The sequence below is a fragment of the Microcebus murinus genome, chromosome 17, assembly GCF_040939455.1.
Source record: "Microcebus murinus isolate Inina chromosome 17, M.murinus_Inina_mat1.0, whole genome shotgun sequence".
Lineage (NCBI taxonomy): Eukaryota > Metazoa > Chordata > Mammalia > Primates > Cheirogaleidae > Microcebus > Microcebus murinus.
The window spans coordinates 44,750,388-44,762,720 of NC_134120.1; the positions used below are offsets into that span (position 1 = coordinate 44,750,388).

At 44.1% G+C, this 12,333-nt stretch overlaps 1 protein-coding gene across 4 annotated transcripts in view; it reads left to right on the plus strand.

The window, feature by feature from the left end:
- SLC35D4 (solute carrier family 35 member D4) overlaps positions 1-12,333 on the plus strand; it is a 111,069-nt gene that overhangs the window by 60,222 nt on the left and 38,514 nt on the right. For all 4 annotated transcript variants that reach the window (XM_012746103.2, XM_012746100.2, XM_075993592.1 and 1 more), the window contains 2 exons: positions 3,184-3,253; positions 7,587-7,680. In XM_012746103.2, the coding sequence (XP_012601557.1) occupies positions 3,184-3,253; positions 7,587-7,680 (164 nt within the window). The remainder of the gene's footprint in view (positions 1-3,183; positions 3,254-7,586; positions 7,681-12,333) is intronic.

Consider the following 12,333-nt stretch of genomic DNA (forward strand, 5'->3'; position numbering starts at 1 on the left):
GTTTTAACTGCTCTGGTGGGTGTGTGATGCTTTCCACTGAGCTTCCCTCCTCACTCACTCGCAACCAAAAAGATGAGCTTTTCTTGTAGATGCACCTTTGGGATATGCTGGGGTGTGGTGCTAGGGAGACAGTTCTTCATGCCCCAGGCCAGACCCCAGCACAGGGTTTCCTTCTTGGCAGGTTGAACCCACCTTCCCTCTAGCCTTTCAGCCTCACTATTCCAAGAATCTTGGGGCCTTCCTTGACTATCACCTTTCCCCTCACACTATTTGAAGCAGTAGTAGAGAAGAGATGTTCCCCATGCTTAAGAGTTTGCAGTTCCCATTTGGATGGGGCCCCTCAGCTGTGGTGGTCAAGAGAGAGAGAGAGAATTTCAGGGAACCAGAGGAGCAGGGAGACCCACAGGAATCTGACCCAGAAATAACCCTGTTACCTGGTGTGCCTGTTGCTCATGTGTGAGATACAGCAAACAGCACTAATTACTCCTTGGAACTGACCTCCCATTTTCCTGCCAGTTCTGAGGGCAAGAATGTGAGATGAAATTCTCTTCATGTTCAGATATCAATTAGTCTTGAAGGTGGCAGTATTGTGCCACAGTTTGCACTGTGGCAATTTCATGCCCTGTTATCTTCAGAGAAATGGGATTCATTCCCTCACTCAGAGTCAGCAGAATTTTAACTGTGGAACACGACAGTGAGGGCTCAACCCAGACTTTATTTCATAAGCCTCCATGTTGCTGCCACAAAACATGTTTACAAAGCTTTAGCCGCTTAATCTGCACTTAAGTTGTGCAGTTCTGCACTAGATGGTGCAGGAGTGTCGTCTTATGAGCGTCTTTACACGTTTTTTAGGCTCCTGGATCAAGTCCTCATGTGGTTGGAGCCAGCCCACCACACACTGCAGCCTTCCCAGAGGGTATTTCTAGCACAGTCACCAACATTTGCCATGTAGGGGTTACTGTGCACCCTCTCTGTTTGAGAGTGCCACGTTAGCAAAAGAGAAGGCAGATTGATGGCATCAAAGGGAAACATCTGGGGTCAACTTAAATTGAGAACAACTTAGCCAACTGGAAACTGGAACATTCTCTCCAGGGAGGGAATGAGGGGTTCTTTCAGATCCTCTCAGCTCAGCAGTGCTCGTCGTACGTATGGGGTGGTGCTGACACCTTGTGGGTACAGGGGTGAGTTGGGTCCCAGCTCTTAGGATTTGATGGTTCTAGGAGGAGGGATGGGTGTGAGGTCAACTGTGTGCTACGTGAGAAACGTGGAGGCTGTAGAAATGGCCAAAGGTCAGGGAAGCTAGTCTCTTATTTTCTTATGTCTCTCTCAGTAATTTATGGAATCGGTTTTCACGATTTGAGTGGGGGTTATTATTTAACTGGTAAATTACCTAGGACCCACTTTTTTTCTCTATTTCCCTTCCTCCCAGTCTTCCTCTGACCACCGCTCTGTTCTTTAGACCCCCTCCAAAGCTTGGCTGGGCTATAAAAGTCGCCAGTGCACCCCAAGTCCATTTCACCCCCCAGAGTGTTTGGGATGAAGGGCTGGGTGCTGAGTGGAGGTCTCAGCATCCCCAGTTTCCTTGCTCCCCCTCTGCCAGTCTTCATTGTCCCACTGCCTGCTCTGCACTTTCTCTCACTCTGAGGGGGAAATTGGTTAGGGGCCAGGAACCAATAGCTGCCAGACCGACAGAACAAGTTCTCCGTGCGCATGGACAAGTTCTCCCCTCCCCCTGCCTGAATGGGAGGCTCTGGCCACTCTCTAGGACTGGTGTCCCCAGGGTTACCACGGCTGTCGCTGGTGTAGGGAAAGGGACTGCCGAATATGTCTGTGCTCTTCATGCGCTAGAAGACTGAGCCTGAAGTCATTTACAAATTCCCTCCACCAGCATGGGTCCTGATCAGACAGTAGAGAGAGAACAAGAACTCTTAATCTGTTTTTGGGCTACATGAAAACCAGATGCCAAGAAACCCTCTCCTTGTAGTTGAACACACACATGCATATGCACAAATGAAACAAATAAATAAAAATAACAATCATGATAAAAAAAAAAAACCCTCCAGAGAAATAGAATTCAGAATATTTCCTTCCCTGTAGATGGTTGAATCATTTGAGATCATTCAGGTCTCTGAGGAAGTGTAGAAACCCATTGTGCCTTTTTTCCCAGAAGGCTTGATTACTAGGTATAGTGGGAAGCAAGTACTGCCTGGGTGTCCCACTGCATACTTAACCTACTGCGAATACTTGGGAAAATCAGCTCTCTCCTGCCAGTTCCCCAGGACTGAGAGACAGGCCAAGGCCCGAGGGTCTGGAATACCAGGCTTTCCAGGGGCTCAGAAACTCCAGATTTGGAAGGATTAAGGTATCTGCTGTGGAAATGCTTAATTCCTTTTCTCTGGACATTTTTGGAACACTTTCTGCTTTTTTAATCTCCTGACTTCTTGTTTGTGACCAAGTTCAAATTCCAGAGATGGAAGCAGCCAACATGTGTGATGATTTCCTCTTGCACCAAGTGGAACTGAAAGAATGAGCTTACTTCACCAGAAATAAATGTACCCTTTGGACCTCAAACTAAAACGAGTATGCACAGTCGGTCTTGTCCTTGTGCTGTCTGTGCAGTAATTAAACACAAAAATGAACAAAATGTCAGGGCCATGGATTCATGACCTTTTTTTAGACATAGGCAGAAAAGAAAAAAAGACTCTTTAAAAAGATTCCTTTTTTCCTGCACGTGCCCTTGTGCAGGGTTGGCTGCCTGGTGAAGAGGAGAGATCCTAGGGTTTGGATTGACTGGAGTTCACAGTCTGGCTCTGTAGTTTAAGAGTTGCGCAATCTTACACACGGCTCTTAACTTCTCTGAGCTCTGGCAGAAACGGGGATAATAGAACCTCACAGAGTTGCTACGAGGCCAGAAAGAGATGAATATATAAAACTTTTAGCATAGGTCCCGCACAAGGCACGCTCTCACTAAATGATCATTATTATTATACTGTTATTACCATTATAAGACAATGCTGGTAACAGAATCCCTGGGAATGCCAGAGTGAATTCAGTGCTAGGCAACTCAGTGCACAGAGGACCGCCATGCTAACGACCATGGCCTTGAGTTTCCCAGGGTAGCTGGGGGTAGAGGGCTGTGTGGGGCCACGTCGGCCATCGTTTCACCATTGCTGTGCCCCTCAGGTGATCTCTTCAGCGTCCTGGACTTCCCGTTCCTGTATTTCTACAGATTCCATGGCAGCTGCTGTGCCAGGTAAGTTTGAACTCATTCATTTGTATGTTTCCTGTGCTGTCAGCTGTGTGTTCCTCTCTGTGAAGTCCAGGGTCACTGCCGGTGACCCGGATGAGTGGCAGGAGAGAGTGGGGGTGAGTGCAGGCAAGGACACAGCTCGGCCACCAACAGGCTGTCACTGAGCATGCTCAGGCTCTACTAGGGGTGGCCTGGGCCCCGCGAGGACCCCTGGCCTGCAGAGGTGCCTCAGCGAGGGGTGCGGTTCTCAAACTTGCTGAAGAGCTAGGACTCACCCACCTTTCCCCCCCTCCATAAAGAAGCCTCACATAGAGCTTCAGTGTACAAAACTGATGAAACTGATTCTGCTCAAGGGAAGATTTTGGGTCCAGAATCCCACTTTCTCAGCTTCCACCAAACCCTAAAGCCCTGAGAAATGGGTTTTGGAACCAATGACTAGGAGATGTCTAGGCAACAAGATGACCATCAGTATTTGGCCTTGGGAAGGACTCGGGGTTGTAGGTGAGGTACATGGATACATCTAAACATATGGAAGTTTACACCCACCCCCTTTCCCTTTTCCTGCCACCATCGCCAATCTGCTTGACTTTACTGTGGGAAGTGGAAAGACTCCTATGGACACTCCCAAAGCAGGTGTGGTGTTCCGATGTGGTGGAAAGGCCAGGCCTGGGTGAACCCAGGGTTGCTGCTTGCCAATAATTATGTGGTCTTTGGGCAAGTTCTCCCAAGCCTTAGTGTTCTCATCTGTAAAATGGAAATATAATACCAGTACAGGGCTGTTGCGTGTATTAAGTGAAATATATAAAGTCCTAAGCATTGTGCCTGGCCCAGTAAATGGTGGCCATTTTATGATTGTCCCTCAGGCAGACTGTAAATACAGTGTCAATGCATCTGCATGGGCAGTGGCCATGTGAAAGTCAGGCCATGTGTTCCCATGCACATATTAATAAAATGGCACCTGTGAAGCAGCGATTCTTCCCAGAGCTCCAGAGCTGCGGTGCAGCTAGGCACTGCTGCTGCTGGGCTATGTCATGCTCTTCATGTGTGCTAGGGCAGAAAAAAAAAAAGAAGAATCAATATTATAGAGTTTGTTTCTGCATTTGAGCCTCAGAGTGATTTATTTATCACCCTCAGAAAATTTTCAGGGCAACATAGAATTCGCTGTCCCAGTTCCTGTCAATTTGATCGGGCTTTGTTCCCTTGCCTGTTAGCTGGAACTAAACAGCATGAGTCTCAGAGCCTTTGAGTCGGGTTATTTGGCAGCACCAGCGAGCAGGGTGTGTGTGGGGGGGGTGGGGCGTGGCGGTTGCGTGTTATTTGGAGCAGAGCAGCACAGCTCTCAGCCCATTCATGCCGGCTTTGTGGGGTGACCTTTGGGCTCTGTTTCTGCCCCTGTTAATCTGTAGCTCTCCTAAAACACAATGTGATAGTTTTTTGTTTTTTTTTAAAAGATCTGGGAATCTCTATTTGAATTGACCTAACTCTCTGTTATTAACACATTTCACCCCTTGCAACAGAGCTTAGGCTCTTTAGTCATTTCAGTGGCTCCTCCGTGACCACAGATGAGACTGGGGGTCCTGGGAAGCAAAGGAGGGGTCACAGAGACCTGGAGGGACACTGGTAGCTACAACCTGAAGACCCCATGACCAGGGAGTCTCTGCCTCTGTAGCAAGGGGTGGAAGAGCTGAGAGTGGAAGGAGAAAGAGGAGGGATCTGTGAGTAATTGACAAATAGCTCACATAGAAGTCAAGTGATATGAAGGAGTCCTGGATGTTTCCATACGCATGTTGGTCACAGACTGGGCTGAGCTTTTCCTGGCCCTGCACCACGGTGACAGGTAACATGGAATCATGCCCTTCCTCTGGCTGGAGGTAGAGAGGGGAGGAAAAGACCTGAGGAGAAGGAGGTCTGGGAGATTGAATAGGCACCTGAGAAGGTGTTACTTCCTTGGGTGCAGGGGTGGGAGTCACAGAGGGAGCTGGTGCACTGGCTGCCTCACTTCTCAGACCCACCCTTCTGGCCACAGGCGCCTGGAACATCTCACTCTTTATCTAGCTGGCCAAGAACACATTTCCAAGACTGGGCACAATGGCTTGTGCCCATAATCCCAGTACTTTGTGAGGTCAAGACAGGAGGATTGCTTGAGACCAGGAGTTTGAGACCAAGCTGGGCGAGACCCTGTCTCCACCCCAAAAAAAGGTCACCTGGGTGTGGTGGCATGCACCTGTAATCCCAGGAGGCTGAGGCAGGAGGATCACTTGAACACCAGGAGTTCAGGGTTACAGTGAGCTATGATTGTGCCACTGCCTGCACTCAGCATGGGTGACAGAGTGAGACCCTATCTCTAAAAAAAAAAAAAAAAAAAGACAGAAAAACAGAAAAATAACACATTTCCATGGTAAGGAAGAGCCATGAGACTTGGATTCTAATTGTACCTGTACCTAAGTTTCCTTGTTAATCAAGTGAGACTTTGGGGCTAGGTAACCTTTCTCTTTTAAAAGTCTCTGGTCTCTGTGGCCTGGCATGGTAGCTCATGCCTTTAATCCTAGCACTCTGGGAGGCTGAGGCTGGAGGATTGCTCGAGGTCAGGAGTTTGAAACCAGCCTGAGTAAGAGCGAGACCCCGTCTCTACTAAAAATAGAAAAAATCAGCTGAGTGTGGTGGCACATGGCTGTAGTCCCAGCTACTTGGGAGGCTGAGGCAGGAGGATCGCTTGAGCCCAGGAGTTTGAAGCTCCTGTGAGCTAGGCTGATGCTATGGCACTCTAGCCCAGGCAACAGAACAAGACTCTGTCTCAAAAGAAAAAAAAGCCCTTGGTCTCCATAATATAAGATGAGGACTGCTGTGCTTGCTCCTACTTTATGAACACTGAATCTGAGACAAGAAAAGGGGGAAAAGGGATTTGGATATAGTTATGAGGGTCAGTGATCACAGTTACAAATGAAATCCAGGTCACCTGATCTGTCTGGGTAAGCCTGTTGCTTACCCACAGGGGCCTCTTTGCCTTTTGGGTGTGACTTGATGTCTTAATCCATAAGCGTTCAGTCTCCCATGACAGCAGATGCAGATCTGAACGAACTCTGCAGGTCATCAGGGCCAGACAGGCTGAGATATACACAGGGGAACCCCAATGCCAGTCTCTGTCCAGCCCCAAGAATGTGACTGTGAACTCATCTAATCTAACAAAGCGAAGGTACACATTTCTATCACATCTGGCCTTGGGCGTGTTCAATTTAACTCAACCTGCTTCCAATTCTGGCAGACAAACATTTATTTAATACATACCGTGACTGAGGCACCGTGTTAATCTCCATGGGGGAAAATACAAAAGGCAGCTCAAGATCGAGCCCTTCCACCTTAGAGCTTACGATCTGCATTGGAGCCGCACACCGATGCCTATAATACAGATCAGAGGGAAGGGTGACACCCGAGCCTCTGGAGGTGCCAATGAAGGACGACCCACATGACCTACCGCTCTGGCTTGGGGTACAACTGCGATCATATCTCTTTTTAATTTTCAGTTTCAAATCAAAGTCACACTCAAGCCACCACCTGCACACATTTGCAAGAAGTCAGCCTCTCCCTCTCTGTCTCTCCCTTGCAGTCTCTCTGCCTCCCCTCTTCTCCAGCTATCCTGCCTGCATGTGCCAGGAAGAGTTTGGAGCCCCCTTTGCTTTGGCCCTGACCACACAGTGGCACTTTTGAAAGTGGTTCCAGCACAGGGACTACATCCCTGTCCACGGCTGTGGCAGTGCCCTTGCTGGTCCAGACCTCTGAACAGCCCCGTGATGCTCCCCCAGTTCACACACACATGCACAGGCATCGTTTCCAAAACGGACTCCTGGTCTCAGCCGAGTGTGTCACTGCAGCCAGCCTTCCACTTCAGGTCTTATCTAGAGCCCAGGAGCCAGTCAAGACCCTCTTTTCTCATATGATGAGTTTCCCTTTGGAAATCTTTTCCTGCCAGTTTGTTTTGCTTGAAAAAATTGAAGCTCTGCCTTGGCAAGCACCAAAAGTCCGGAAGTAATCTGGGAAGGAACAGTTGATGTTGTCCTCCACCCTTTTTTTTCCCCTTTCATGATTTAGCCAGAAGCCTCACCGATTTCTATGCCCCCCTCCCACTGCCAATGAAATGCTCCCATCACAGTTGCTTAGAAAAGCAGAGGTAACAGGTTTTTAAATTTTGGTATTTTTAGGCAGAGATCACTAGAAAACACAGGTGACTTAGAAGTTTTGTAATAATTCCAAATTAACTGGTAAAATGTAGCATCAACGAATCAGCTATTGGCTAGAAGATGACAAGCCTCACTAATAAAATAATATTTTCTCCTTCCAGTGGATTTTTAGGATTCTTTCTCATGTTCAGTACAGTGAAGCTAAAAAGCCTTCTGGCGCCAGGACAGTGTGCAGCCTGGATTTTCTTTGCTAAGGTAAGAGAGAGAGGAGAGGTGGGAAAATCTCTCTCGAGAGCTTGTGTGCCCAGAGTTCTCAGAGCCTGGGTGATGTGAAGTTTGATCTTGATGAAACCATTTCTAGGTTCTGGCCCTGAGTCTGATCCTTCATTCATTCTGGTAACAATTTCTGATCCCCTCTGTCTATTTTATCAGCAGGACATACTTAATTTTTATCACATCCTAGAAGGTGATCATGGGTAGGCTTCTTAACTTCCCTGTGCTTTAATTTGCCCATCTGAAAGTGAGAAGTTTTGCCCAAAAACCTCTAAGCCTTCTCCAGCTTTAAGGGTCTAGACCCCTAGATGCATGGGGCAGTTCTTACTTTCCTTCCTTGGGGCCATGAGGGTGTCCAGAGCTCAAGTGACTTGCCCAAGAGGACTCAGCCTATCTGAGGTGACAAAGAAATGCAAATAGACAAATGGCCAGGTTGGGACACTTCAATGCCAAGAATGGCATGTGTGTGCCTGAATGACCATGGCTGAAGCATAAGGTAAAGTAGGGGGGAACCTATGAAGAAACAGCAGGAACAGGAAAGTGGCTGTGGGTCTCACACGCTGACCCAAGTGCTTTGGGGCCTTCTTTCTATTGGCGCATTTCATTTCCCTAACGTCTGCGAAGAAGTCAAGTCTCAGGACCCTACAAGCTGCTTCCAAGGAGTGATGTTTTAAAATTTAATCTAATGAAATCATTATTTAAACTTGGGCCTTTAGTCATCTTTATGGGTTTGGATTTTTTTGGCTGATTTTTTTCAAAAAAAAACCAAAAAAACATTTTTCTTTGAAAATCAAGTTTCATAGTGATATTTTCACTCATCTGGTATACTTTTACTAGCATTAATAATTCCTGTTCCAGCAGAATATACAGAGTGGTTGAGATATTGAATTCTAACATGTTGAGATATTGAATTCTAACATGACAGAGTGAAGAGGTTGATGAAACCTGTTCCCAAAAAGCAACTAGAAAGTTGGAAAAAGACTGTCAGAACATCCCTTTCAGCTCTCTAACAATTGACCAAAGGCATACAACAAACTAAGAAGCATTTGTTTCTGAAAACTACTGAACTTCGGGTAGGAACAGGATGAATTTGTGGCATTTGTGTCTGTCATCACTCCCATCCCTCCTGCTCGGCGCTGTCAGTGTGATCGCTCAACCAGAGTAGGGCAGGCTGTGAAAACCACAAACTTTGCAGCTGCTTCCAGGAGGGGCTGACTCTCTTTGGAGGATTGTCTGTTAAAATGGCCAACTCAGTGGCAAATGAACAGGAAAGGCCAGTAGCTGCACTAGCTTGAATTTATAGTCCTCTTTGGAGGAAGCAATGGACCAGTGATCTAGCTGGGCACTTCCTAGGTAGTTCTGGGAGGTGAGGCAGCCATCAGGGGCTTGATAGCTCTCCATAGATCCTAGATTGCTGCTAGTCTGTGTGTGTGTGAGCAGCAGACAGGAAGCTGGCTCACAATACCCATACAGCCCTGGCCAGCAGAGCCTGTGTGCACACACAGAGGACGTGACAGAGCCAGCAGAAAGTAAAAGCTGGGGCAGACATAAAAACAGCCTGAGGTTTTCATGTGTTCCCCAGCCCACACACAGAGTCAGGAGCAGAGAGAAGAAGGTTCTTTGGCTCAAGCTACTGGAGCAAAACCTCTAACTCGTCTTTGCCAGAACACTAAGCTATGCAGACATGGGGATAACCCCTAGAAGCCACATTTAAAAATAAAAACAAGAAAAAAAGTTGAGTAAGAAATCAGCAATTGTACCTTTTATAGGACAGACTTAGTCCAGGAGTATTACTGAATAAGCAAAACAACAATAATGACTATCCAGAATTCAGAATTGCTGCTATATATTATCTAAAAGTTTCAGTATTCAACAAAAAAAATTAGAGATATTCAGAGAAGCAAAATGTGCAGGAAAAAAGCAGTTGATAGGAACTGTCTCTGAGTGTCTGTCCTCAGATATAGGATTCAGCTGAAAAAGACTACAAAGCAGCTATTTAAATATGTTCAGAGATCAGAAGGAAACTGTGTTTAAAGAATTAGAGACTCAGTAAATGCTGAATCTCAATAGAGAGATAAAATAAAAACAAAACAAATGGAAATTCTAGAGTTGAAAAATACAATAACTGAAATGATAATTCTCTAGAAAGACTCAACATTTGAAATAGCAGAAGAAAGAATAAGTGAACTAGAAGATAGAGCAAATGAAATTATTCTATCTAAAGAAAAGATTTTTTAAACATTGAAGTATTATAAACAGAGCCTCAGATCTGTGTGACATCAAGTACATCAACATATGTGTAAAAAGAAAAAATTGAAAAAATATCTGAAGAAATGATGGATCAAAGCTGCCCTAATTTGATAAAAACATTAATTTATAGACCCAAGAAATTCAGTGAGCCCCAAGTAGGATAAACAAAGAGAGAGCTATACCTAGATGCATTATAATCAGACTTTTGAAAGACAAGAAAATCTTGAAAGCAACAAGAGGAAAATGATTCAACACAAATGGGAAAAAAAAAATACAATTAATGGTTGACTTATCGGTAACAATGGGACCACTAGGTGTGGTGGCTCACACCTATAATCCCAGCAACTCAAGAGGCTTTGGCGGGAGGATTGCTTGAAGCCAGGAGTTTGAGACCGGCCTGGGCAACATAGTGAGATGCCATTTTGATAAATAAATAGTCCATCCTTTGTCATTTTCTTTAAAAAAAATTCTGCAAAGGGAGAATTGTGAAAAAAAATAAAACAAAAACAATGGTGACCAGAAGGCAGTAGGATGACACATTCCACATGCTGAAAGAAAGACTTGTCAATCAAGAATTCAATATATAGCAAAACTGTCCTTCAACTATGAAAGAGAAATAAAGACATTCCTAGCTAAAGACTGGGATATTTGTTGCTAGTAGCCACATCAATAATTGTATTAAATATGAATGCAATAAATACCTAACTCAAAAAATAGAGATTATCAGATTGGATTTAAGAAAGTAAAACCCAACTATATATATTGTCTATAAGAAATATACCATAGAGTTAAAGACACAAACAGGCTGAAAGTAAAAGGATGGAAAAACATATACCATGCAAATGGTATATGTTTGCATGGTATATGAGACCTGGGTAGAGTAGCTATATTAAAATCAGACAAAATAGACTTTATAACAGAAAATATTGCTAGAGTAAAATAGGGACATTTGATAATGATAAAAGCATTAATACACTAGACTGACCAAGAAAATAAGAGAAAAGATGCAAATTATCGAAGTTAGAAATGCTAAATTTGACTGACTTAAAAGAAAAAAGTAGTTGGGGGACTTAAACTATGTGATTTGAAAATTAAATGCAAAGCTAGAATAATCAAGACATTATGGTATTGGTATAAGGATAGGCATTTATGGGCTAACAGTTGTCAACAGAGGTGCCAAGGCAATTCAATGAGGAGAGGGTTGTCTTTTCAACAAGTGGTGCTGGAACAATCAGATATCCACATACCAACCAATCTACAAACAAACAAAAAACTTAGATCCATGTCTCACATCATTAACTCAAAATGAATCATAAATCTAAATGTAGTGCTAAAATGAGAAAATTCTTAGAAGAGAACATAGGAAAAAACTTTAATGGCTTTGGATTTGTCAAAGAATTGGTTATGACACCAAAAACATGAGCCATAAAATAATTGATAAATTGTACTTCATTGGCTGGGCACGGTGGCTCACACCTATAATCCTAGCACTTTGGGAGGCTGAGATGGGAGCATCACTTGAGGCCAGGAGTTCAAGACCATCCTGAGCATGAATGAGACCATGTATCTACAAAAAATAGAAAACTCGGCCAAGTCTGGTGGCACACACCTGTAGTCCCAGCTACTTGGGAGACTGAGGCAGGAGGATCACTCTAGCCCAGGAGTTTAAGGTTGCAGTGAACTATGATGATGCCACTGCACTCTAGCCCAGGAGACAAGGCAAGACCCTAACTCAAAAAAAGAAAAAAAATGTGCTTCATTTAAATTACAATCTTTTATTAATACAATTCAAAAGAGACCATTGAGAAAATGAAGAGATAAGCCACATCCTAGGAGAAAATATTTGCAAATCATGTGTCTTATAAATGCCTTGTGTCTTACATAAAGAATTTTTATGCCCCAATGAGATGACCTACAATCTAATTTAAAAATGGTTTAAAGACTTGAACAGACATTTCAGTAAAGAAGATATATATAGATGGTTAATAAGTACATGAAAAGGTGTTCAACATCATTAGTCATTAGAGAAACGCAAGTTGAAATCATGAGATACTACTACACACCCACTAATATAGCTATATTTAAAAAGAAAATGACAATACCACGTGTTGGTAAGGATGTGGAGAAACTGGGAATCCTCATAAATTGCTGGTGGATATGTATACAGCCACTTTCGAAAACAGTTTGGTAGTTTCTTAAAAGGTTAAACATAAACTGACTATAACCCAGCAATTTTATTCTTAAGAATCTACCCAAAAGAAATGAAAATATATGACCATAAAAAACCTATACATGAATGTTCATATTAGCATTATTCATAATAACCAAAAATTGGAAATAATCTTAATGTCAACTAGTATTTATATAAACAAGACTCAGTAAATA